At 36.3% G+C, this 24,002-nt stretch overlaps 1 protein-coding gene across 1 annotated transcript; it reads right to left on the bottom strand.

Moving 5' to 3' along the window:
* Nucleotides 1–6,280: 6,280 nt before the first annotated feature.
* Nucleotides 6,281–22,120, bottom strand: rab21 (RAB21, member RAS oncogene family). Its single transcript, XM_048156458.1, has 7 exons — nucleotides 21,750–22,120; nucleotides 16,835–16,894; nucleotides 16,000–16,107; nucleotides 15,730–15,793; nucleotides 14,355–14,409; nucleotides 11,991–12,079; nucleotides 6,281–7,410 (listed from the first exon to the last, which is right to left on the bottom strand). The coding sequence occupies exons 1-7, from the start codon at nucleotides 21,879–21,881 to the stop codon at nucleotides 7,268–7,270; spliced, it is 651 nt and encodes a 216-aa protein (XP_048012415.1). The 5' UTR covers nucleotides 21,882–22,120; the 3' UTR covers nucleotides 6,281–7,267.
* Between the last annotated feature and the right edge of the window lie 1,882 nt (nucleotides 22,121–24,002).

The following is a 24,002-nucleotide window of genomic DNA, read 5'->3' on the forward strand; positions in this document are numbered from 1 at the left end:
ACATGGTTTGTTTTGGAACATTTATCACATGTTGAAGGAGAGCTTATTATCATTATGCAGGTGCAAGTTCATGGCAAGTTCAGCTAAAGGGAGACGTCCAGCGTAAATCACAGAGGCCGTTCACATATTCTGCAAATATATATGAAATCTCTAATAAAAATATAGTTTGTTTAGTTAATTTAATCTATAAAGCAGTTCTGCAAAATATGATGTCATCATCCAGTTCAGTTCAGTTCTCATACAACAGCACCAGTACAGTCAGATAAAGTATATTATAGAATATTAAGTGTCGCCAACTAAGCAAGCAAGGAACCCAAACTCCATCAGGTGACAGAATGGAGAAAAAAAACCTTGGGAGAAACCAGGCTCAATCGGGGAGGCAGTTCTCCTGTGGCCAACGAACGAACGCCGTGTTATGATTTAGGATTCATCACGGCGGTATGGAGCTGAAGCTGGGAATAGGATCTGTGCGGAGGACCTGTCTGGTTTCTGTGGTCTCTGCTGAGGATCTGTGTCGTGTCGGCGAGGCCGTCACAGGGGAATGTCTGGTAGACGAGGCCTCTGCTGACATTCAGGACTGCGTTGGTTTTGTGTCTAGGTGCAGGTCCACCATCTGATTTGGATATGGACTGGATCCGACTGACTATGGTAACCTCGGGATAAGAATGAGATGGACTAAAATTAACATAGTTGCCATTCTTCTTATGATGTAAAAAGTATATAGGGTGTTCAAGATTTTAAAATGTTTGTGATGTTTTTAAAGGGAGCCAATCCAGTCAAGTCATCTTCGTTTTCATAGCGCTTTTCACAATGCATATTGTTTTAAAGCAGCTTCACAGTGACAAAAATTCTTATCGAGCTAAAGTTGGTTTTTGATTGAATCACTTCCGTTGTAAAAATTGTTAATTATTACTTTAGGGGCCGCTTAAATGACACCTTTCCTACTGAAAACCGAATAGCTTTCATGCATTCTTGCCGTTCATTTACGTGTTTAGTCTATAGGATTGCGTGTTTGAGTGTGTACAGTACAGTCCAAAAGTTTGGAACCACTAAGATTTTTAATGTTTTTAAAAGAAGTTTCGTCTGCTCACCAAGGCTACATTTATTTAATTAAAAATACAGTAAAAAACAGTAATATTGTGAAATATTATTACAATTTAAAATAACTGTTTTCTATTTAAATATATTTCACAAAGTAATTTATTCCTGTGATGGCAAAGCTGAATTTTCAGCATCGTTACTCCAGTCTTCAGTGTCACATGATCCTTCAGAAATCATTCTAATATGCTGATCTGCTGCTCAAGAAACATTTAATGTGTACAATTGTACAAAATATTTGTGTACAATATTTTTTTTCAGGATTATTTGATGAATAGAAAGTTCAAAAGAACAGTGTTTATCTGAAATCTAATCTTTTGTAACATTATAAATGTCTTTACTGCCACTTTTGATTGATTTAATGCATCCTTGCTGAATAAAAGTATTCATTTCTTTAATTTCTTTTCAAAAAAATAAAAATAAAAATTCTTACTGACCCCAAACTTTTGAACGGTAGTGTATAATGTTACAGAAGCTTTGTATTTCAGATAAATGCTGTTCTTTTGAACTTTCTATTCATCAAGGAATCCTGAAAAAAAAAAGTACACAACTGTTTTCAACATTGAAAATAATCATAAATGTTTATTGAGCAGCAAATCAGCATATTAGAATGATTTCTGAAGGATCATGTGACACTGAAGACTGAGTAACGATGCTGAAAATTCAGCTTTGCATCACAGGAATAAATTACTTTGTCAAATATATTTAAATAGTACACGGTTATTTTAAATTGTAATAATATTTCACAATATTACTGTTTTTTACTGTATTTTTAATTAAATAAATGTAGCCTTGGTGAGCAGACGAAACTTCTTTTAAAAACATTAACAATCTTAGTGGTTCCAAACTTTTGGACTGTACTGTACGTGCGCAGAAGCTTGGTCAAAATTACTCCAAATTACTTTACTGGTCCCCATAATACAGAAAAAATTAGTTGTGTCTGCGGACCTATGCGAACTGGAATAATTTTAATAACATTTTATCTATACATAGGGAAAGGAAAGGGAATGGGCCTTCACAGGGGATAGTTTAGTTGAAATGTCAGGGCTGCGTTATCATCATATCTAGATGCAGGTCCTTCATCTCATCTGGATACGGCCTGGATCTGGCAGGCTGCAGCAAACCTTGGGATAAACGGAGAGAGACCAATATTAGCGTAGACGCCATTCTTCTTATGATGTAGCGAGTACATGAGGTGCTATGAGAAGTGTTCCCAGGTTCTGGCTGACCTAATCTATGCAGCCTAACAATTTACATGATTTGAATTATAGAGGTAGATAATGGTTAATGTGTATGCAAGTTTAAACAGATGTGTTTTAAAACTGACAGAGTGCGTCTGCTTCCCGAACAGTGATAGGACGACTGTTCCAGAGTTTAGGTGCTAAATAGGAAAAGGATCTACCGCCTGTAGTTGATTTTCATATTCTAGGTATTATCAACTGTCCAGTATTCTGAGATCGCAATAGACGTGAAGGACTATAATGCATTAAAGGTGCCATCAAACGATTTTTACAAGATGTAAAATAAGTCTAAGGTGTCCCCTGAATGTGTCTGAAGTTGCAGTTAAAGTGTTTAAAAATGAAAATAACGACGGCTCCAGTCTCTGTGAATACAGTAAGAAACGATGGTAACTTTAACCACATTTAACAGTACATTAGCAACATGCTAATGAAACATTTAGAAAGACAATTTACAAATATCACTAAAAATATCATGTTATCATGGATCATGTCAGTTATTATTGCTCCATCTGCCATTTTTCGCTATTGTTCTTGCTTGCTTACCTAGTCTGATGATTCAGCTGTGCACAGATCCAGACGTTAATACTGGCTGCCCTTGTCTAATGCCTCGATCATGGGCTGGCATATGCAAATATTGGGGGGGTACACCCCGACTGTTACGTAACAGTCGGTGTTATGTTGAGATTCGCCTGTTCTTCTGAGGTCTTTTAAACAAATGAGATTTATATAAGAAGGAGGAAACAATGGAGTTTGAGACTCAGTGTATGTCATTTCCATGTACTGAACTCTTGTTATTCAACTATGCCGAGGTAAATTCAATTTTCAATTCGATGGCACCTTTAAGAGCTCGCTCAGGTACTGGGGAGTACAGGTACCATTTAGTGTTTTATAGGTAAGTAGCAAGATTTAAAAATCTATACGATGTTTAACAGGAAGCCAATGCAGTGATGACAGAACTGGGCTAATATGGTCGTACTTCCTGGTTCTAGTAAGAACTTTAGCTGCTGCGTTTTGTATGAGCTGTAGTTTGTTTATCAAGCGAGCAGAACAACCACCCAGTAGAGCGTTACAGTAGTCTAGCCTTGAGGTCATAAATGCATGAACTAACTGTTCTGCATTTTTCACTGAGAGCATATGTCGTAGTTTAGATATATTTTTAAGATGGAAAAATGTGGTTTTACAGATGCTAGAAACATGACATTCAAATGAGATTGCTATCAAACAGCACACCCAGGTTCCTAACTGACGACGAAGACTTAACAGAGCAGCCATCAAGTGTTAGACAGTATTCTAGGTTATTACGTGAAGAAGTTTTTGGTCCAAAAATTAGAATCTGTTTTTTCTGAATTTAGTAGTAAGAAATTACTGGTCATCCAATTTTTTATGTCAGCTATGCACTCCATTAATTTTGTGAATTGGTAAGTTTCGTCAGGGCTCGAAGAAATATAGAGCTGAGTATCATCAGCATAACAGTGAAAACTAATGCCATGTGTTGACAGAACCTGGCTAATATGGTCATACTTCCTGGTTCTAGTAAGAACTCTAGCTGCTGCATTTTGGACCAGCAGGAGTTTGTTTATTAAGCATACAGGGCAACCACCCAGTAAAGCATTACAATAATCTAGCCTTGAGGTCATGAACGCATTAACTAACTTTTCTGCATTTGTCATCAAGGGCATGTCGTAATTTAGAATATTTTTAAGATGGAAAAATGTTTTACAGTTGCTAGAAATTTGAGGGTAACGACAAAAGTGTGGGAGTCATTGCCACATTATTTGGAATTTCTCATACAAGACATTCCCATGGGACCACTTCCAGCAGTTGTTACCAGAAAGCTCCAGTCCCAGCATTTCAATTCCCTGGAACTGAGAGAGGTGTTGTCAAGATTAGACACTTTTTAAATCAGTCATTTTCAACATCAACCACCAGGTTGGCACAAGATCTTTGAAGCTCCTTCAGGCTGTGCACAAATTAAGCCTTTGGGCAGATGTCCACCTACTTTCTCTAAGAACAATGCACATACCTCTGGGCAGTGCAGTCAACGTGTTGTTGCGTAACATTCATCTGTTGGGAGAGTGGCTGGCAACTCCATCCAGAGTCAGGTCAGTTGATTTAGAATATGAGACCGCAGACGTGAATCTATTTGTGAACAGTCAGTCAGTAAAATGTCTGAAATGGTTCTAGCTGAGCAAGGAACGAGGTTCACTAGGGCAGGATGTGATGGCTCACAACTGGCGTGTGGTCTCCTGTACACAATTCCTCTATTTCCAATCATTTGGTTAGTTCTAAGTCGCATTCAGATATCGAACCAGCCGCTGTTCTTGCTGGCCAAGTAGGTTGTGGTTTACAGTGGAGTCCTGAGGACTCAAAGGTTTATTAAAGTTATTGAGCAAGTATGTTAACGCACCAGTCTTGTTACCGCCGTTTCAAGCAGCAGGCCTCAGGATGCGTTGGGGGCATTTTCCTTTCCTTTCCTTTCTTTTTATTTTTTTTTGCTGAACGATACAAGCGTTCTCCCTTCTCAAAGAACAGACTTGCTCACTGGAAAAAACAAGTTTATTATGAGCTCTCTGCTCGATACAGTAATATGTCACTCTACTGCAGTTGGGCAACTCCAGCCCTAGAGATCCACTGCACCGCAGGGTTAAGCTCCAACTGTAATCAAACACAGCTGCCTGTAATTTTACAGTAATCCTAAAGACTTTTGTTAAATTTTTCCAGGCGTTTTTGATTCCAGGGTTGGAGGTAAACTCTGTAGGAAAACGGCAAGAGTTGCTCACCCCTGCGCTTCGCACACATCAACGTTTTCACAGTTCTATAAGCTTAATGTGGCTTCCACACCAAACACCTCCACAACAGTTCTGGGCAACCAAACAAGTCATCAACCGATACCATTCATTGAATTCAAGATTTTTCTAATGAAAGTTCAATAACCACATGTAAGCTGTTTATGTATGTCTTGAATTTTTGTTGGGATAATTTTGTGCACGTTCAGAATGGCCTAAATATATGGGTGATCCACATCGCAGACCCTTGTGAAAGGTTTGTTATCTTCAACTCAGTCATGCCCTCTGGTGGTCTGAAGCCAAGGAAACAGAATATTGATTACGCATATAACTGTGGTTCTCTGACTGGCTGAAGACTGCCAGAGTCTCCAGTCACTCAGGTCCATGAGAAGACTTTCAATAAAGTTGATTGTTGATTTGTAGGCAGGCATTTATTGCCAGACACGTCATTAAAGTCACAAGCTTCTATATAGGGTTCTTGACAATCAGAAGGACATGAAGGTATTCCACTCAGTTATGCCCTCTAGTGGCTGTCCACCCGTCACAGAACCACAGTTACAAAGGGTTAGTTCACCCAAAAATGAAATTTCTGTCATTAAGTACTCTTACTCATGTCGTCCCAAACCTGTAAGACCATTGTTTATCTTCGGGACATAAATTAAGATATTTTTGATGAAATCCGAAGGTATCTGAACCATACAGGCAGCACCGTTATTGCACCTTTTGAGGTCCAGAAAGGTATTAAAGACATTGTTAAAATAGTCAACGTGACTATAGTGGTTCAACCTTAATGTTATGAAGCGACGAGAATACTTTTTGCGCGCAAAAACAGAATAAAAATAACGACTTTACTAACTGTCTTTACCTTTCTGGACCTTGAATGACGTAATTATGTTGCTTTCTATAGGAGATTAAAAAAAAACCTATCGGATTTCATCAAAAAATATCCTAATTTGTGTTTCGAACGACATGTATGTTTGGAACGACATGAGGGTGAGTACTTAATGACAGAAATTTCATTTTTTTGGGTGAACTAAACCTTTAACCAATGTTTCATGCAACTGTAAAACTAAACTGCGGCATATAAATAATTTGCAGATCTCCTCGAAATTAAATAAACATGTTTTTACTAATAATATATGCTAGGAGACAATAGGTGGGTCAATCTAGACACTTTTATTTAAAGGCACAGTAGGCTCACAGCTGCACCTCAGTTTTACAGGTGATGTGGTTGTGGAAACTATTAGTACTTCCAAAAACTGTCCAAATGTTCAGGTCTTTAAAACAAAAAAAAAAACAAAAAAACAATTAACATAGTAAAAGTAACAGTTAAAACACAAAATTAAAAAAAAAAAAAAAATTACCACAGCCATTATTATTCATTTTACATTCATACAACATTAATATTGAATATTTATACACTTTTATGACTGCATTTGATAGCTTGAAAATGTCAAGTACACAGTATTGGATATTTTTCTCTATAAAGAATTTAGCAAGCAAACAACATTTTTTTCCTTTTTTAAAATTTGGTAAATCGGCAAGCTGAAGAGAAAAGACAAAATCTACAAGGAGTTTAAATGTTCTAGAAGGACTTTAATGTTGCATTTTTAAGAAAGATACAGAAAATATGAATGACAGGAGGATGAGACTGTATAAGAATGACACAAGAAGTACAAAGGTCTTTGGACATGTAGATGTTTGATGAAATTGTAAATAAGTTATTAAATAATAAAGAATTTCTTTTTTTTCTTAGACGTAAAATAAAACAAGGATTTTAAAGATTCTACATGCACAACACCTTGCCAAAAGAAAAAAAAAAGAGCTAACATCAGATTGTTAGGGAAATGTATCAGTGCATGTGTGTTTCTTAAGATTGGGCGTTATCGTTTGGTACCTATTTGTAATAATTTGCCTAAGTGAAGGTCAGTCTGGCATCTTTTCTCCCCTAAAGTCTGCCGGCAAAAGGGTGGAGTTATAAATCAACCGTTTCAATAAGGAATAAACTGTTAAAGCAAAGCCTCGACAGAGCTGTAGAGCAGTCGCAAATAAGTGTAGCTGTGGGAAGTGGCAGTTCTTACACAGAGGAGGGCGAGAGAGGCTGTTATCAGTCCCAGGTATGGTAAAAGGGTGTAAGTGTGTTTATCCGGATGTACAACAGCCTCCGGCGGGCATGGCAGTCTGCGGCTCGTCATCAACGATCTGTACGCCTCTCCGGGCTGTGCTTGTCTGACTGGCACCGTTCCCCCTTGACCTCTCCTCCACCTGAGCAGTCTCCATCATGCCTACAGATGCCGGTGAAAACGTCACAAATTAAACACGGACTGTATATGCTTATATAAACAAATGATCGCCTTGCACGTGTTTCCACCAAAACCGCACTTCCGTATTCTTCAAAAAGCTTACACTGTATGTCCTACGCGTTCTATATTCTACTCACGGAAAAAAAAAAAGAACTGGAGCTACGTTCGTTCCGTAAGTAGAATAGGGAAGGCGTATAGAATCCTGGAATGTTTTCATCAAAAACCTTAAATTTCTTTTTGACTGAAGAAAGAAAGACATGAACATCTTGGATGACAAAGAAACATTTTTTTGAAAGTGAACTAATCCTTTAACAATAAAGACAAAAACATTTAAACATTTCAATTTTTTTTTACATTTACAATGCCACTGTTTTTGGCCAAAAATTGATATATGGTAAAAATAATAACAATAATTATTATTATACCTTGATCTGTTTAAATACTCGATTCTGATTGGCTGGAAGGTGTGCAGTAAAACCGTTTAATGCACAGGTAGTTCCAGTCAGTTTGATTACAGATCGAAATTAATCCGCCACTATAAACATTGGTAACCATAGTAACACAGTTACGCTTGCAAACTGAGTGAGAGACATATATGAAAGTGTTTATTTAGGTAGGCTAAATGGATGATTTTTGCATTTCGTTTCATTTGTATGGTGAATATGGCAATTTTGAGAAATGGGTCCAGGCACAAGTCGAAATAGAAGACTTGAATGACAAAACCTGGCACAAAGATTTAACACCGGAAGAGCTAGACCTAGAAGACGACAAAGATGAGGCATGTTAACACTTTCAGTGACTTTATGCGCCAAAGACAGAACAATTGTGATGTCGAGACCTACTCTGCTTCTCTTTTAAATGAGACATTGCGGGAGTTTTATGCTTCTGTTCAGTCTACCGCTGGACGCAAATACAGTGTTACAAGTTTGATGTGTCTCAGAGTAGGTATAAACCGTGTTTTTTAATTTAATTTAATGTATTTCAATAAATGTAATGTGTCTTTATATTTATAGTAAACGGTGGTAAGAGACGCTGGTTTCATTTCACACTCTACATAATGTAAATAAATGATAAGATTAGTTAAAATAAAGATTGCCTTGTCACTGTCAGTGTTGCCTTTCATTCATAAATAATTTTATTAAATTCATTAAAGAATCATTAAGTTAGCCTATGTTATCTAAGTTATATGCTTAAGTAACGAGGGGACTTCAGACTGTAGACTTTAAAGAATAGACGCACACAGTGCAGGTATCACGCACACATCTCTCTCTCTGATCTTTCTCTTTCAGTTCTCTGACTCTTTCTTTTAAAAATGAATTTAAATAAATGTGATAATTTGTTAAAATAAAAGCAATCTGATGGCTCTACTTTATTTAAAGCGGACGGAGTCCTAGAACTAACGAGCCGTAACTTAAGAAAATAACCGTCATTTTTACCCGTCTGTTAAAAAAATTACACTGTAAACATCAGTTACAGCTTTAACTTGTTTTTAACTTGGCAAATAACCAAGGTATAAGCGGGATAATCCAAGGCTAGCCATGCATTAAAGGATTTTAATGCACTACGTAGAGGCAACGAGAGTTCTCGTTGGGTTCTTTTTGGTTCTTTGCCTCTACGTCGTGCATTAAAATCCTTTAATGCATGGCTAGCCGTGGATTATCCCTTACTTATTGTTGACGACAGCCGGTTTATAGTGCTACTCATTAAAAGTTTGGTTAGATTTTTGGTGCATGTTATAAGCATCCAGCTCAGAGCAGAGATGGAGTTCGTGTAGCAGCATTTCATTTGAACAAAGCCACTTTGAGACTCTGAAAACACTGGATCATGAGCTGCTTGTGTGTAAAAGAACATCAAGCTTCACAATAGTTCCTTTATCTATATAGTCTAATCAAAAAACGAAGAGCACTAAATATTGTGTGGTCTAATGAAGAGCTGAGCGTTAGAGTTCTCTATCGATATATCAAAATTGCACAGGCAGCACGGACATGCACAGACAGAAGATGATATCTTTTATTTGACAGACAATCACCTGGTTGCACAATCATACACCTTAAGTGTGTAAAATATTAACACAGCGAACCAAACAACATTGTTCACTTTCTAGGTAAGAATCTAGCCGCACTTAGAAGCCACGACTATGATCAGAAAGAAAGTTTATACATGTTTTTATTTAAACCGCTAACTTTCCAAAAATAAAAGGAATTATTAGATTTTCATTATTAAACGGATAGTTCCAGCTCTCGATTCTGATTTCTGAGCCGCATTTGAAGCCATTGTAAAATTCCGGAAAACATACGAGGACTATTTTTTTCCAGCGGAAGGAAGGCTTTTAAAGGATTAGTTCACTTTTAAATAAACTTTTTCCTGATAATTTCCTCACCCCCATGTCATCCAAGATGTCCATGTCTTTCTTTCTTCAGTCGAAAAGAAATTAAAGTTTTTGATGAAAACATTCCAGGATTTTTCTCCTTATAGTAGACTTGAATGGGCACCAAACAGATGAAGGTCAAAATTATTTTCACTGCAGCTTCAAATTGTTCAGCACGATCCCAGATGAGAAATAAGGGTCTTATCTAGAGAAACCATTGCTCATTTTCTGAAAAAAATTAAAATTATATAAGTTTTAACCTTAAATGCTCATCTTGAACTAGCTCTCTTCTTCTTCTTCTCTATTAGAATTCCAGCAGTGTAGACACTGCTAAGTGTATTACTGCCCTCCACAGGTCAAAGTTTGAACTAATTTTTATATGCAATATGCTAGTGCAAGTATATAACAATTAGTTCAAATTTTGGCCTGTGGAGGGCAGTAATACACTTAGCAGTGTCTACACTGCTGGAATTCAAATAGAGGAGAAGAAGAGAGCTAGTTTAAGATGAGCATTTAAGGTTAAAACATATATAATTTTCCATTTTTTTCAGAAAATGAGCGATGGTTTCTCTAGATAAGACCCTTATTTCTCATCTGGGATCGTGTTAAACAATTTGAAGCTGCAGTGAAACTAATTTTGACCTTCATCTGTTTGGTGCCCATTCAAGTCTACTATAAGGAAAAAAATCCTGGAATGTTTTCATCAAAAACTTTTAATTTCTTTTCGACTGAAGAAAGAAAGACATGGACATCTTGGATGACATGGGGGTGAGGAAATTATCAGGAAAAGTTTATTTAAAAGTGAACTAATCCTTTAATGATTTTACTTCATGAAAGTTGCATTGATACATATTTTTTAGCTTTAATATATTTGTATTGTGTGGTAGCCGTTTTATAAAAGCAATAAGCCCCATGAAACCGTGGTTTACAGTGATTTTATAACAGCTAAGGGGGTTTTAGGCACTCCGCTTCACTGTAAACCACAGCTTCTTAGGGCTTATTGCTTTATTTGATTACATTTTAAAAGGTTAACTACTAAACTGTTAGTTTTATAAACTGATTTGATTACCTCCAATGTATTAAAGTAAATTTGTATTTGACATTACAATCTTAAAATAAGCCACTATAAATGTATGAAAAGTTCCATTCATGAAAAAAAAAAAAAAAAACCCATCATATACCACAAAACCACCAGAATCTTAAAAAATACCATGATACAGAATTTGGGTCATGCCGCTGAGCACTGTTTGGTGAACATCACAAAATTTAATCTGACTGCACTTTATTTTTCTAGTTTCATTTTTAGTTAAGTGAAAGTGAAAAGTGAAAGTGACATGTGGCCAAGTATGGTGTCCCATCCAAGTGCAAACACACAATAAACACACAACGGGAGCAGTGGGCAGCCATTTTTGCTGCGGTGCCTGGGGAGTGACTGGGGGTTAGGTGCCTTGCTCATGGGCACCTCAGTTGTGGGTAATGAGAGTGGAAGAGAGTGCTGTTCATTCACTCCCCCCACCTACATTTCCTGCCGGAAGTGAGATTTGAACCCACGTCCTTAAGGTTACAATCCAACTCTCTAACCTCTTTTTACAACTTTCTTTAGTGTTTAATATTGCAGTTTGAGCATGAAAAAGGTCCATGGAATTCAACTCCAAAGGGAGTTATTCTCTTTATCAGTAATCCCTGAAATGCCTTGATTGTAAGTCCTCCAGTTTTCTTCCAGAAACAAACATGTTGCAATATTCCTCATTTAAATAATTCTGGCACAAGGCATAAGCAAAGAAAGAAGGTCCAGGCCTGGCTGAGTTGTGTTAGTAGTGTGTTGAAACTCACGGATATTGACATTTCCAATATTTCCGAAACACGCTTGAAGTGTGGAATCACAACACACTAATCTTCTTTTCAGAAGAAGGGGCTTCATAGAGATCAGAACTTAAAGTGTTACTGACAGACTGGGAAGCGAGGTGCTGCAACAATGTCAATTATGTGGAAAATATCTTCTTAACAATATAAATATTATTCAGCATATAAGTTCATCAATTGTAAAAACACATATACATTGAGTGATTAAACATTAGGTGTGAAAATTCTAATTCACCTCCACCTCAAATATCCCTCTCCCACTTTCTGAAATAAAATTCAGGCCCTGTTATGGAAACAGACAGCATATACACAGAATCTAAAAGTAACATACGTTTACACAGGTCCAGAAACAGCTCCTCAATGCCTTTGTTTAATTTGGCTGATGTGTGATAGTGTTTTGCACCCACTGACTCTGCATATCTGGAAAAGGACAAAAAAAAAAAAATGAACAAAATAATCTCTCAACTCTAAAACTCTTGCAGTTTAAAAAGCTTATGCTATGTCCTATGCCTTCCCTATTCAACTTACGAAAAAAGTGTAACTGACGCAACGCCAGTTTACACTTTCTTTGTAAGTTGAATACGGAAGCCAGTCTGGCGGAAGCTAGATATTTGACTTCATAACTTGTTAAATATGGATTTTTTTACACAAACGCATCGCTTTGCTTCAGAAGGCCTTTATTAACCCTCTGGAGCTGTGTGGAGTACGTTTATGATGGATGAATGTGGATGGAAGCACTTTCATAAAGCTCGGATGCGTCAGGATATATATCTCAGATTGTGTTCATCAGAAAGAAGATAGTCATATACACCTAAGATGGCTTGAAGGTGAATAAAGCTTGAGCTAATTTTCATTTGAAAGTGAACTAATTCTTTAACCAAATGCATCCTATATGAGATTAATCAGATAAATACAAAATAAACATAATATTACAAATTACATCATGCAAATTATACTAGCCTTTTAACATAAAATGGTCCCAAACATAACTCCGGTGCGCTCGCTTCATTTTCCCTTGTGTCTGCTTTACGTGTTTCGCGTTTGAGCAGCATGTATGCGTATGACCTTGCTTAATCGATGATCAATAAGTTTTATTGATTAAAAATTATCAACAATTATTACACGTTGCTGTGAATACTTGATTCTGATTGGTCAATTGCACCATCCAATAACAACCGCTGAAAACAGATAACACAGGCTCATTCGAGTAACTCAAGTCAGCAGTGCTATATGCTTGCTAGGAACGTTTTTTTCTTTGTTTAAGTTTTAAATTTAGTGAGCTAAGAAAATATTAAAACTCAATCAAATCCATATTTTGTGTACAGTTATTTAATTACATCATCCAGTATCGTGGACTCACTCGCGCTCTTGTTTCCTACAAATGCAGCTGCTGCCAATTTGTGACTATTGTTTTGTACATTGTTGGATTATAAGATAACAAACAGGTATGATTTTATAATAGTTTCATCTCAGATCAATATCTCTTATCCCCATAATTATCTATGTGGTGAAATGCCGTTTAGTAAGTGGTGTGACTGTACCGTATCCCTAAATGTCCGTCCAGTTTTAACTAGCAAATGCTTTCTCCGCAGAAGCTTTGCGTTTAAAGAGCTAATAAATATTTCGACTCAGATCAATATTTTGTGTCTAATTATTTACTTATGTGGCAAGTAGCCGTGTAATAAGCGGGATAATGTACATCCAGCCGGTTGTTATCTCAGAATAAACCCCTTCAGGCTGATGCAAGATCAGCTGCTTACCTTGTCGGGGTTAATTCTGAGATAACAACCGGCTAGATGTACATTATCCCTTACTTAATTGATTGTCAATTAATCGTTACCATCCCTAATAGAGATAATAGTTGGTTAAATGAAGTCCATGTGTAAAAAAATCATGATTATCGGTTTAACCATCATCGTGAAGTCCTAGATGTAAGCATTTTTTTTTTTTTAGTGATTTCTTAAATAAAATGTCCCTAATTCTGACAGATATCAGTAAATGTAAATTTTGTTTTAAGGAAGTTTAGATCTTTTTACTGGAAAACAGGACAAAACACTGACTGAAAATATTATATTTGAAATGAAGGTTCAAGATAAGAGCAGGTTAAGATAATATATTCCCACATTTCTAAGGTAAACTTTGTTCAGCTGAATAAAATATATTTTGTAACACAGCTCCATTCCTTTCAGATACAGTATATCTTCAGTGGAATGACCTTCTCATGTGATCGTCTTAATCATGTGACCAGTCTTTTAGTGCATGTGAACATCACAAATAGTGCAATATACCATGTTTACTCTAAGAGATATTAATATAGATTATGAATATATAAAACTGTGTGTTTACTTTATAAAATATACAAAACCAAAATATATAAATATATCTTTAGGCATTTGCTTTATATGACGAATGTGTTTCAGGTCACTTTCAGCCTTTACAAGCCAAATTCGATAACTTATTAACCAACACTGCTGATAGCTGATATTCAGAGCCAAATTTTAACAATAAAAAGCTATAGAACATTTTTCTAACTGTAAAAAGACATTTCAAAGTTGACAGACTGACTTCTGTCCCCCGCATCTGAGTTTTCCTTCACATGATCTAATATCCACAAGGCATGCTAAAATCATCCTGATTCAATAAACACACATTAACTGCAGTAAAAACACATTACAGGCATGAAAGATGTACGTACCCCTCTGCTTCCTCCACTGAAACGTGTCGCTCTTTTTCCAAGTCAATTTTATTGCCTAAAAAAATATATATATAGTTCAAGTAAAAATCAATGCATTACAGTAAATGTTCACAGCAAATAACAAATATTACATCAAAATTGTAGAATTTCGTGATTGTATAAAGTCGTGATTATGGAGAGTTTCAGAGATACCCATCCATTGCATCTTTATTAAATACTCTAATAAAAGGTATTGCTTTCTGCTATCAATAATAACACATTTACCATCATCATTCCCACTCTTTAAAAGGAACACTCCACTTTTTTTGAAAATAGGCTAATTTTCCAACTCCCCTAGAGTTAAACAGTTGAGTTTTACTGTTTTCGAATCCATTCAGCCGATCTCCGGGTCTGGCGGTACCACTTTTAGCATAGCTTAGCATAGTTCATTGAATCTGATTAGACCGTTAGCATCTCGCTCAAAAATGACCAAAGAGTTTCAATATTTTTCCTATTTAAAACTTGACTCTTCTGTAGTTACATCGTGTACTAAGACAGACAGAAAATGAAAAGTTGCGATTTTCTAGGCCGATATGGCTAGGAACTATACTCTCATTCCAGCGTAATAAATCAAGGAACTTTGCTGCCTGTACCATGTGTGCAGCAGGCGCAATGATATTACGCAGTGCCCGTGACCCCCTGCTTGCACAGGGAGCGTGCCTTGCAACCATGGAGACATTTGTGTGTAATATCATTGCGCCTGCTGCACACATGGTATGGCAGCAAAGATCCTTGATTATTACGCCGGAATGAGAGTATAGTTCCTAGCCATATCGGCCTAGAAAATTGCAACTTTTCATTTTCGGTCGGTCTTAGTACACAATGCAACTACAGAAGAGTCAAGTTTTAACATAGGAAAAATATCGAAACTCTTTGGTTATTTTTTTGATCGAGATGCTAACGGTCTAATCAGATTCAATGAACTATGCTAAGCTATGCTAAAAGTGGTACCGCCAGACCCGGAGATCAGCTGAATGGATTTGAAAACGGTAAAATTCAACTGTTTAACTCTAGGGGAGTTGGAAAATGAGCCTATTTTCAAAAAAAAAGTGGAGTGTTCCTTTAAGACCAAAAAATTCCCATGACTTTTCCAGTTAAGGATTTCAAGTAAATCATTTTTGAGTTTGTACTCACAGAGAACATAAAAATAGCTGATGATATATTTTTGTTCTGAGCACAACTGGAAAAATAAGATATTCCCATGATCTTAAGATTTGATCCATTTCTATTTCCCAGGCAATCACCATTTTAAAATCCACCATGTCTAGGGGAACCTTGTAACATGTTTAAAGCCATTTGGCAGATTTCCCTTCAAAATCACTTCAATGTTACTCACCTACAATACATAAACAGATCTCATTCCCCAACATTTTTCTTAATTCTTTTACCCAATTCTTCACCTATCAAGAAAACAAAATGCAAGTTTACAACAAGAACAAATCATTAAAAACCACATTAACCATATTAATCTACAAACTAGAACCCAATAATATAATATCAACTAGTAATACCATGTCTTGTAGAATGGTAAAAAAAAAAAATTGACAATTGATTTAATACATTTGGACTCATTATTAGATTCTGATCTTTTAATGAATACATTCACCTTCTGAAACGAGTCCTCATCTGTGACATCATACACCAATATTGCGCCGTTGGAATCTCTGTAGTAGATGGGGCCAAGGGCATGAAAACGCTCCTGACCAGCCGTATCCTGTGACAAAAGTAAACACATTAAATTTGAACAGAAACCGCATCTTTGGTTGCAGACTTAGAAGAACCAATCAGCTACTCTGAAGAGTTTCATGACAGAATTACGCATTAAAACAAATTTTTGCAATGCTTGTGAAAGCATCTTGAGTTCTATGTGCAACTAACTGGAAAAATTCTTGTCAGAAACTTGGAAGCGCAAATCTGACTCTGAACAAGTTGAGCGTTATTGTGTTTGGCTCACGAACTCAAGAAGCAATTCAAAGTCATTCTGACCCCTTTTACTTTTTATATTTTTCCTGGTGTTATGATCCATCTGCGTGTTACTGCAAAGAAAGTCATCTTTTATCAGAACACAATGTTTTCAACAAACATGCTACACTTGTGAAACATCTTTCCTTTACAGCTGACATCTCCTCCAATCACTGGGCTCCATTCTGGTAACACCCACTTTTAACAACAGAAGCAAAATAATCTATGGAAAAAAAAATCAAGTCTAGTCCTATATTTTTTTTCTCACTGGATAAGTAAAATGGGTTGCAAATGACACAAGATTTCATGCTGCCTTAAGACTGCATCTCACCAACTATCGAGTACGAGCTGTTCATTCTCACAGTCTATGGATCAGTAGTACCTTCATTCCAAAACACAGACTTCGCTTAATCTTTTCAAGATAAACTGCTACACAAATGCTAAAATCATAGTAAGGATTAGGAATGTGCGTGACTCACCCATATAGCCAGATTCACTCTCTTTCCTGTGATATTGAGCTTCTTTGTAAGGAACGATGCCTGCAAACAAAGGCATACATGCATAAATTGGTATTAATTCAGAAATTTCACATGACGTGCCACTTACTGCTACAGTAATGGGAAGACTTTAAAACATAGTAGTTCAGACACTTATTATATTCCAGAAACACCTGATTAAGGGTGTGTTCACACTTGGCAGGTTTGGTTTGATTAAAACAAACTCTGGTGTAATTGCTCTGTTAATTTGGTTCATTTGAATAAGTGTGAACGCAGCCATCTGAACACTGTTGTGCACCAAATATGACGACGAGACCTCTGAAAAGGTGGGTCTCAGTCCACTTCCAAATGCGGTTTGACTGAAATATGAACACAACACGGACCAACGACATCTAAACGAATCAAAAACAGGACATGACGCTGCAAGATGCGACCCTAAAAAGGACAGAATGCCGAAGCATCCCTGTTTTCCCTTGTTTTTGAACGGTAAGCGAACCAGAACCAGAAGAACCGAATTACAAGTGTGAACACACTAGGGGTGTAACGATACGCTCAGGTCACGATACGATACGTATCTCGATACGGAGTTCACGATACGATACGTATCACGATATTTTGAACAAAATGAAACTGAAATTCAAACAAGATTTATTAAAAAAACATGAACAAATTTCAATAATTTTCCTTGTTGTACATACAAGATCACATTTCAATAAAATAAATAAATATAAAATTTTAATAAAAACCTTCTGTATTCAAATTAACAGCTGAATAGGGCTGTCTGTCACTGAAAAAAAATGTTAAATTTAACATGAACTTAGAATTATGAATAGGGGCCGTTCACATATCGCGTCTAAAAACGCGTGGAAGGCGCGGCCGCACCGCTTCTCCTTCTTTCCAAAGCGCTTGCGCTCCCGTGGCGTCGGTCGTTGCTATGCAACCATGAACTGAGCTCTCCAAGAGGATCAGGATGTTTCTGCAAAGGATAAATGATTTCTAGCCCTTGCATTAGTTTTACTACGAGATATATTGATGGAGATAATATATAAAAACCACCATGTACAGCTATGATCAGCTGTTCGGCTGAGCTTTTGATGTTTTGTTACGGAAAGGCCATAGCTGATCGGTTGATTCTTGTCACACGACCTGCGGTGCGCTTGCGGCATTCTGAGAAGTTGAGAATTGCATGCGCGTCGCGACCGCGTTGATCCCATTATGAGCGCGCTTGCCGCGCGGCTACATTTGAAAATAATAACTGACTTGCACGCGGAAAAGACGCAATATGTGAACGGCCCCACAGAACTTCTTAAAGCAAAGCATCGCAAGCGTCTTTTGCTTTTCTGTGAGCACAGCTGTTCCTGTGCACTGCGGTGAAAGAAAGCCACGACTTTTCTCACGCGACCATGCAAGAGACTGACATGAGAAACGTTTAAACCTGCTTGCAAGATTCAATGTGTGCCCGAAACACTTACTGAACTAGAGAGCTGATTGAGACACACCATCTACGATAAATCGTTACACCCCTAATACTTATAGTAATTTAAAAATGTGGTAGCATTGGATCTGGACAGGAAGGATAACTCTGGGAGTTGGAAGGGGTGTGTCGCGATTCTGCCTTCTCACATCGCGATACAGGTTCGTGGACCTGCGTATCGCGATTTCGGTTTCATATCGTTACAGCCCTAGAACACACCCTAAAAGTGTATCTGTCTCAGATTATCAGGCAGAATGTTTTTGTTCATTTTGCAAGCTTCATTGATTGTGCATATTATAATTAAAAAGAAAAACACAATAATATATCCCAGACAAAAGTCTAGGGCAAACTTATGATATGATATTGTACTATATTTCATGTCTTTTGAAGTAATATGATAGCTTTGAATGATTATCAGGATCAAATCCAAGTCATTATTCAATAATAAAGACTGACAGATCTCTCATGAACACTTCAAATAGAACTTGAGCAGAAGTATCATTAATGAATCAATCTTTAAAGTCAGATCTTATCAATTAGGCACTTAATCCAGTTCACAAATTTACTCTGATTCGGTTCTCGATAATTGGGTACATACAGTACTGTGTTGGTACGTTCTGCATTTGCAGAGCATTAATAAATGAATTATCTTTAGCATTAATAGCATGTACAATATGAAGTTACAAATATAATGGACATGTACCCCTTTGTTTTGGAAATTTTGCCATATGCTACAATACAATGGATACAATTCATTTCTTAAGCTTTTGAAAGCACAGCATTGTTTCCCATATGGGTTTACCATTAACCGACATCAGTGAACCGTGAATATGCAAATGTTTTGTTAAATTACTGAAATATTAACTTAAATTCTCAGGGGGTACTTCAAGAAAATATTTTAAGTCTAAAGGGTTCGGCTGACACACAAAAAAAGCTTGGAAACCCCAGAGAGGAATGATTCATAAGCCATACAATCATGATAATAGATAATTGACAACATGTAACAGTTTTCACACACAGGGTTACATAAAGGCCAAAGCAGCCTTTCCTGTATGTTTTATAGTCTGTTACACAGTAACATGGATAAACTATTACGAGTCCATCCTCATTCAACTCAGCCACAATGATCAAATTTTATTATATTAAATGTTGAGTTGAGTTTTAAAAGATTTTGGTAACCATACAGTTTTAGTTACCATTGAAAGAAAAGAAAAAAACTTTTTTTTCACAGAAAAAAAAAAAAAAAACAAAGTTATGCAGGTTTGGAACAACATATGGGTGGTTAAAAATGAGGAAAAAGTTTATTTTTCGGTGAACTAACCCTGTACATAGATTTATAGTTACATAAGATATGCACACCCTTGATAACAGATAACACAAACGTGTTAATTGTTATTAGGGCAAAGGGTGACAATATTGAAAATTTAAATATATAATCAATAATACATAATTTGTGTTATTTCATTATAGCTTTGGGGACTATTTTATATTCTAAAATGTATAATAATAGTATATAATAATAATATTATAAGTATAATAATAATAATAATTCAGACTGGTGTGCATTGACTGGTTTTGACTACTTAATGTATAAAAAATTGTTCCAAACTACACTCAAAAGTTTGGGGTCAGCAAGATTTATTGTTTGTTTGGATAGACAAAATATATAGCCTACTACATAAAATTTTTTATTCAGCAAGGAAGCATTAAATCAAAAAGTGACAGTAATTTTTTTTTTAATTGTTACAAATATATATATCTCAAAAAATGCTGTTCATTTACTTTCTATTCATCACATATTCCTTTGGGAAAAATCACGGTTTCCACAAAAATATTAAAGGGTTAGTTCACCCAAAAATAGTCACCCTCATGTCGTTCTACACCTGTAAGACCTTTGTTCATCTTCGGAACACAAATTAAGATATTTTTGATGAAATCCAATGGCTCAGTGAGGCCTCTATTGACAGCAAGATAATTAACACTTTCAGATGCCCAGAAAGCTACTAAAGACATATATGAAACAGTTCAGTTCTATATTAATATTATAAATTGACACGAATACTTTTTGTGCAAAAAAAAACCCAAAAGACTTTTCAAAAATATCTACATGGGCCGATTTCAAAACACTGCTTTGGAGCTTTACGAATCGAATCAGAGCGCCAAAGTCACATGATTTCAGCAGTTTAGCCGTTTGATAGATCCGAATCACTAATTCGAAACAAAAGATTCATAAAGCTCAGAAGCTTCATGAAGCAGTGTTTTGAAATCGCCCCATATCGATATTTTTGAAAAGTCGTTATTTAGTTTTTTGCCGCACAGTAAGTATTTTTGTCGCTTTATAATACTAAGATAGAACCACTGTGACTCATATGAACTGTTTCAAATATGTTTTTAGCACATTTATGGATCTTGAGAGTTTCAATTGCTTTGCTCTCAATAGACACCTCACTGAGCCATCGGATTTCATCAACAATATCTTAATCTTGTTCCAAAGATGAATGAAGGTCTTACGGGTGTAGAACGGCATGAGGTTGAGTAATAAATTACATTATTTTCATTTTTGGGTGAACTAACCCTTTAAGCAACTGATTTTAACATTGATAATAATAATAAGAAAAGTTTCCCGAGCACCAAATCATCATATCAGAATGATTTCTGAAGGATCATGTGACACTGAAGAATGAAGTAATTTTGCTAAAAAAAAAAAAAAAAAAATCAGCTTTGCATCACGGTGTTTATTTTCAAATTACATTTGAAAATACATTCAGTTCTTTTAAACTACAATAATATTAAATAAATGCAATAGCATTTTCTGATCTTCATTCAGTCACTTCTCATTTCCATCATATGTGTAGACATAACTGAAAATGTTTTGGTTTTTATGAAATAGTGAAAGTAGGAAGAACAGAAAGTTTACCCTAATACAGGCAGTTGATAAACAACTACCTTGATTTGAGATAAAATGTATATGAATGTTTCCACTAACTTTTTAAAAGAACAATAATTCATGTAGTTACATGAAAAATTGCAAACATAAATACAAGAACTAGTCAAATAGTGTTTATTAAAAATGAATGGCTTATAGCATGGCACACTTCTTGACAGCTCATGTTAAATATTTACTATACACTGTACATAAGCAATTTTTACTCGAATTACTGTATATATAATACTACTATCGTGCTATATAATCTGTCACTACATAGGCCCAATAACCTACTGCTATAGGGAAAACAAAAAAGACGTTTACTGAGAGCAAACCAACTTAATAAGCTAATAAATCGCTTATTACAACAATTAAACACGCAATATAGTCTATATTTTACAGGTAAAACCCAAATAACCGAGTGAAGCCTGCCTCATACACATAATAACGAGAAGCTCGAATCAGACCACAGTAGTTCAGCGGACTCGCTCTCTCACCTGAAGGGTGGTGATGTGTTTGTCGTTGAATTTGTTCTCGCAGTATCGCAGCACCAGCGATGTTTTGCCGACGCAACCCTCCCCCAGCAACACCACCTTGAACGAGTACGTCTTCCCTCCAGCCGCCGCCATGCCCAAACTCTCTCCCAGACGCGAAAACAAAGCCTTATTCGAACCCCTAGCCGATCACAGCAGCCATAGAGATCCGCAGATGACAGCAACACAAACAAACAGCCACCAATCTACGCTTCGCATGAAGTCTTGAACACTATTAAACACTGATTCACTCCTGATGAAGCTCTGCCACCAGCCTAATGGCGTTCCGCTCTCTGACGTGACGGAGTGGTGGTCAGGTGATCACAGGGCCTCTGCTCTGTTTCCTATGACACACACGCACTCGCTTTTCCTGCAGGGGGCGCGCGGTGGCCCAGACAGGCGATTCACGCATTGATTTATACCTAAGGATATTTTATTTTTTTACTGCGGATATTTGTGTATAATAATTTTAAATGTTATTTAAAACTTATTAAACAAATTTAAATTATCAAAAATAAATAATCTAAATGTTTTTTTCAAAAGCAAATGGGTAATCTAAAACGCCTGTGATTGGTCAATCCTGATCAGCGCATCAAAAAATAACAGGAATCACGCAAGAGCCGAATAATACAAATTATGAACTTGAATTAAAACATAAAGGCCTGGTAATCACATACAGGGATTATATTAAGCCAGGATTGGGTCCTAATTTAATTAGGACATTAATTTAATTTAATGTGCCTTTTCCGGTGTGCATCTTGAGACAAAACAATGGCACTGACATATTGTCAGTACAAGTTAAAACAGCTTAGTCTGGGACTAAGCATAAATATTATCTGTGAAGCCGAGGGAAAGAGAGGAGATATGAATTTATGCGCGTTATTACTTAAAAACATCTTACCTGACCAATCAGAGACAACATCCGGGCTATTACTGCCCTCCCATTTCGTGTCGGTTCTCTTTCCATTCTATCAACTGATTATTTTTGAATAGCCAGAACTGACAGTAGTTGCTAGAATGTCATATGACTTTTAAAAGCAGCAGATATCATATAATTCACCAGTGACATATTACATATGTAAAAATATAAAAGCTAGGCTAATGTAAAATGATAAAAAGGAGAAATGCTTATATGCGGTATAAACGGCTTGTATTCTTATCTACTGTCATAAGTAAACTATCATTGATTGTGTTTTATTGTTTAGCATGCAATTTATCAAAATATGAATCAAAATGAAAGATATTTAATGTGTTACTGAGGAAACTTTTTAAAGGGATAGTTCACCCAAAAATGAAAATTTGATGTTTACAAATCCAAATTAAACCCTGCGGCTCGTGACGACACATTGATGTCCTAAAACACGAAACGATCGGTTTGTGCGAGAAACCGAACAGTATTTATTATATCATTTTTTAACTTGCGCATCTGGTTAGTGAGGTCAAAAAACACGCTCTGATGATGGAAGTGATCTCTCGCGCCTAAACTTAAATGAGTGTGAGACATCACTTCGGTTGTCAAAGCGCGATCAGACCTCACTAACCGGATACGCAAGGCAGTTGGACATAGTGGTGTTTTAGAGGTAAAAATGATATAAATACTGTTCAGTTTCTCGCACAAACCGATCGTTTCATGTCTTAGGACATCAATGTGTCGTCACGAGCCGCAGGGTTTATTTGGATTTGTCTGTCGTGTTTTTTTGACTCTTATAGATAGAGTTCCCATTGACACGCATTATACGGCTGACAGACGGCAACGGTTGGAGTTAAAAATCATCATTTGTGTTCTACTGAAGAAACAAAGTCACCTACATGCCCTGGGGCTGGGGGTAAGCAGATAAACATCAAATTTTCATTTCTGGGTGAACTATCCCTTTAAACAGATTAGTTTTAATAGGCTAACCTTCTAAAATACAACTTTTTTACATTTTTTTTTGTCATTAGCCTACTTTTTTTATTACATCTAATTAAAATTAAAATTACTTTAAAAAAAAATGATTAAATAATATATTTACAGATAAGCTGCTTATGGTCTTTCTATTAGTTCTGCTTCCTATGGTCTTAGAAATGACAGATCTGAGATGGATTCAGCTGCAGGAGTGCAGTTACCCTCCAACTAATCACATAAAATACAGATCTATTTTAGTCGATGCATTTTGGCAGGGATGCTTTTTGCTGCATGGTGAATGTCAGACATCAGATTGCCATGGCAACAGCTGA

Source organism: Megalobrama amblycephala, linkage group LG14 (assembly GCF_018812025.1).
Source record: "Megalobrama amblycephala isolate DHTTF-2021 linkage group LG14, ASM1881202v1, whole genome shotgun sequence".
NCBI classification, from domain to species: Eukaryota; Metazoa; Chordata; class Actinopteri; order Cypriniformes; family Xenocyprididae; genus Megalobrama; species Megalobrama amblycephala.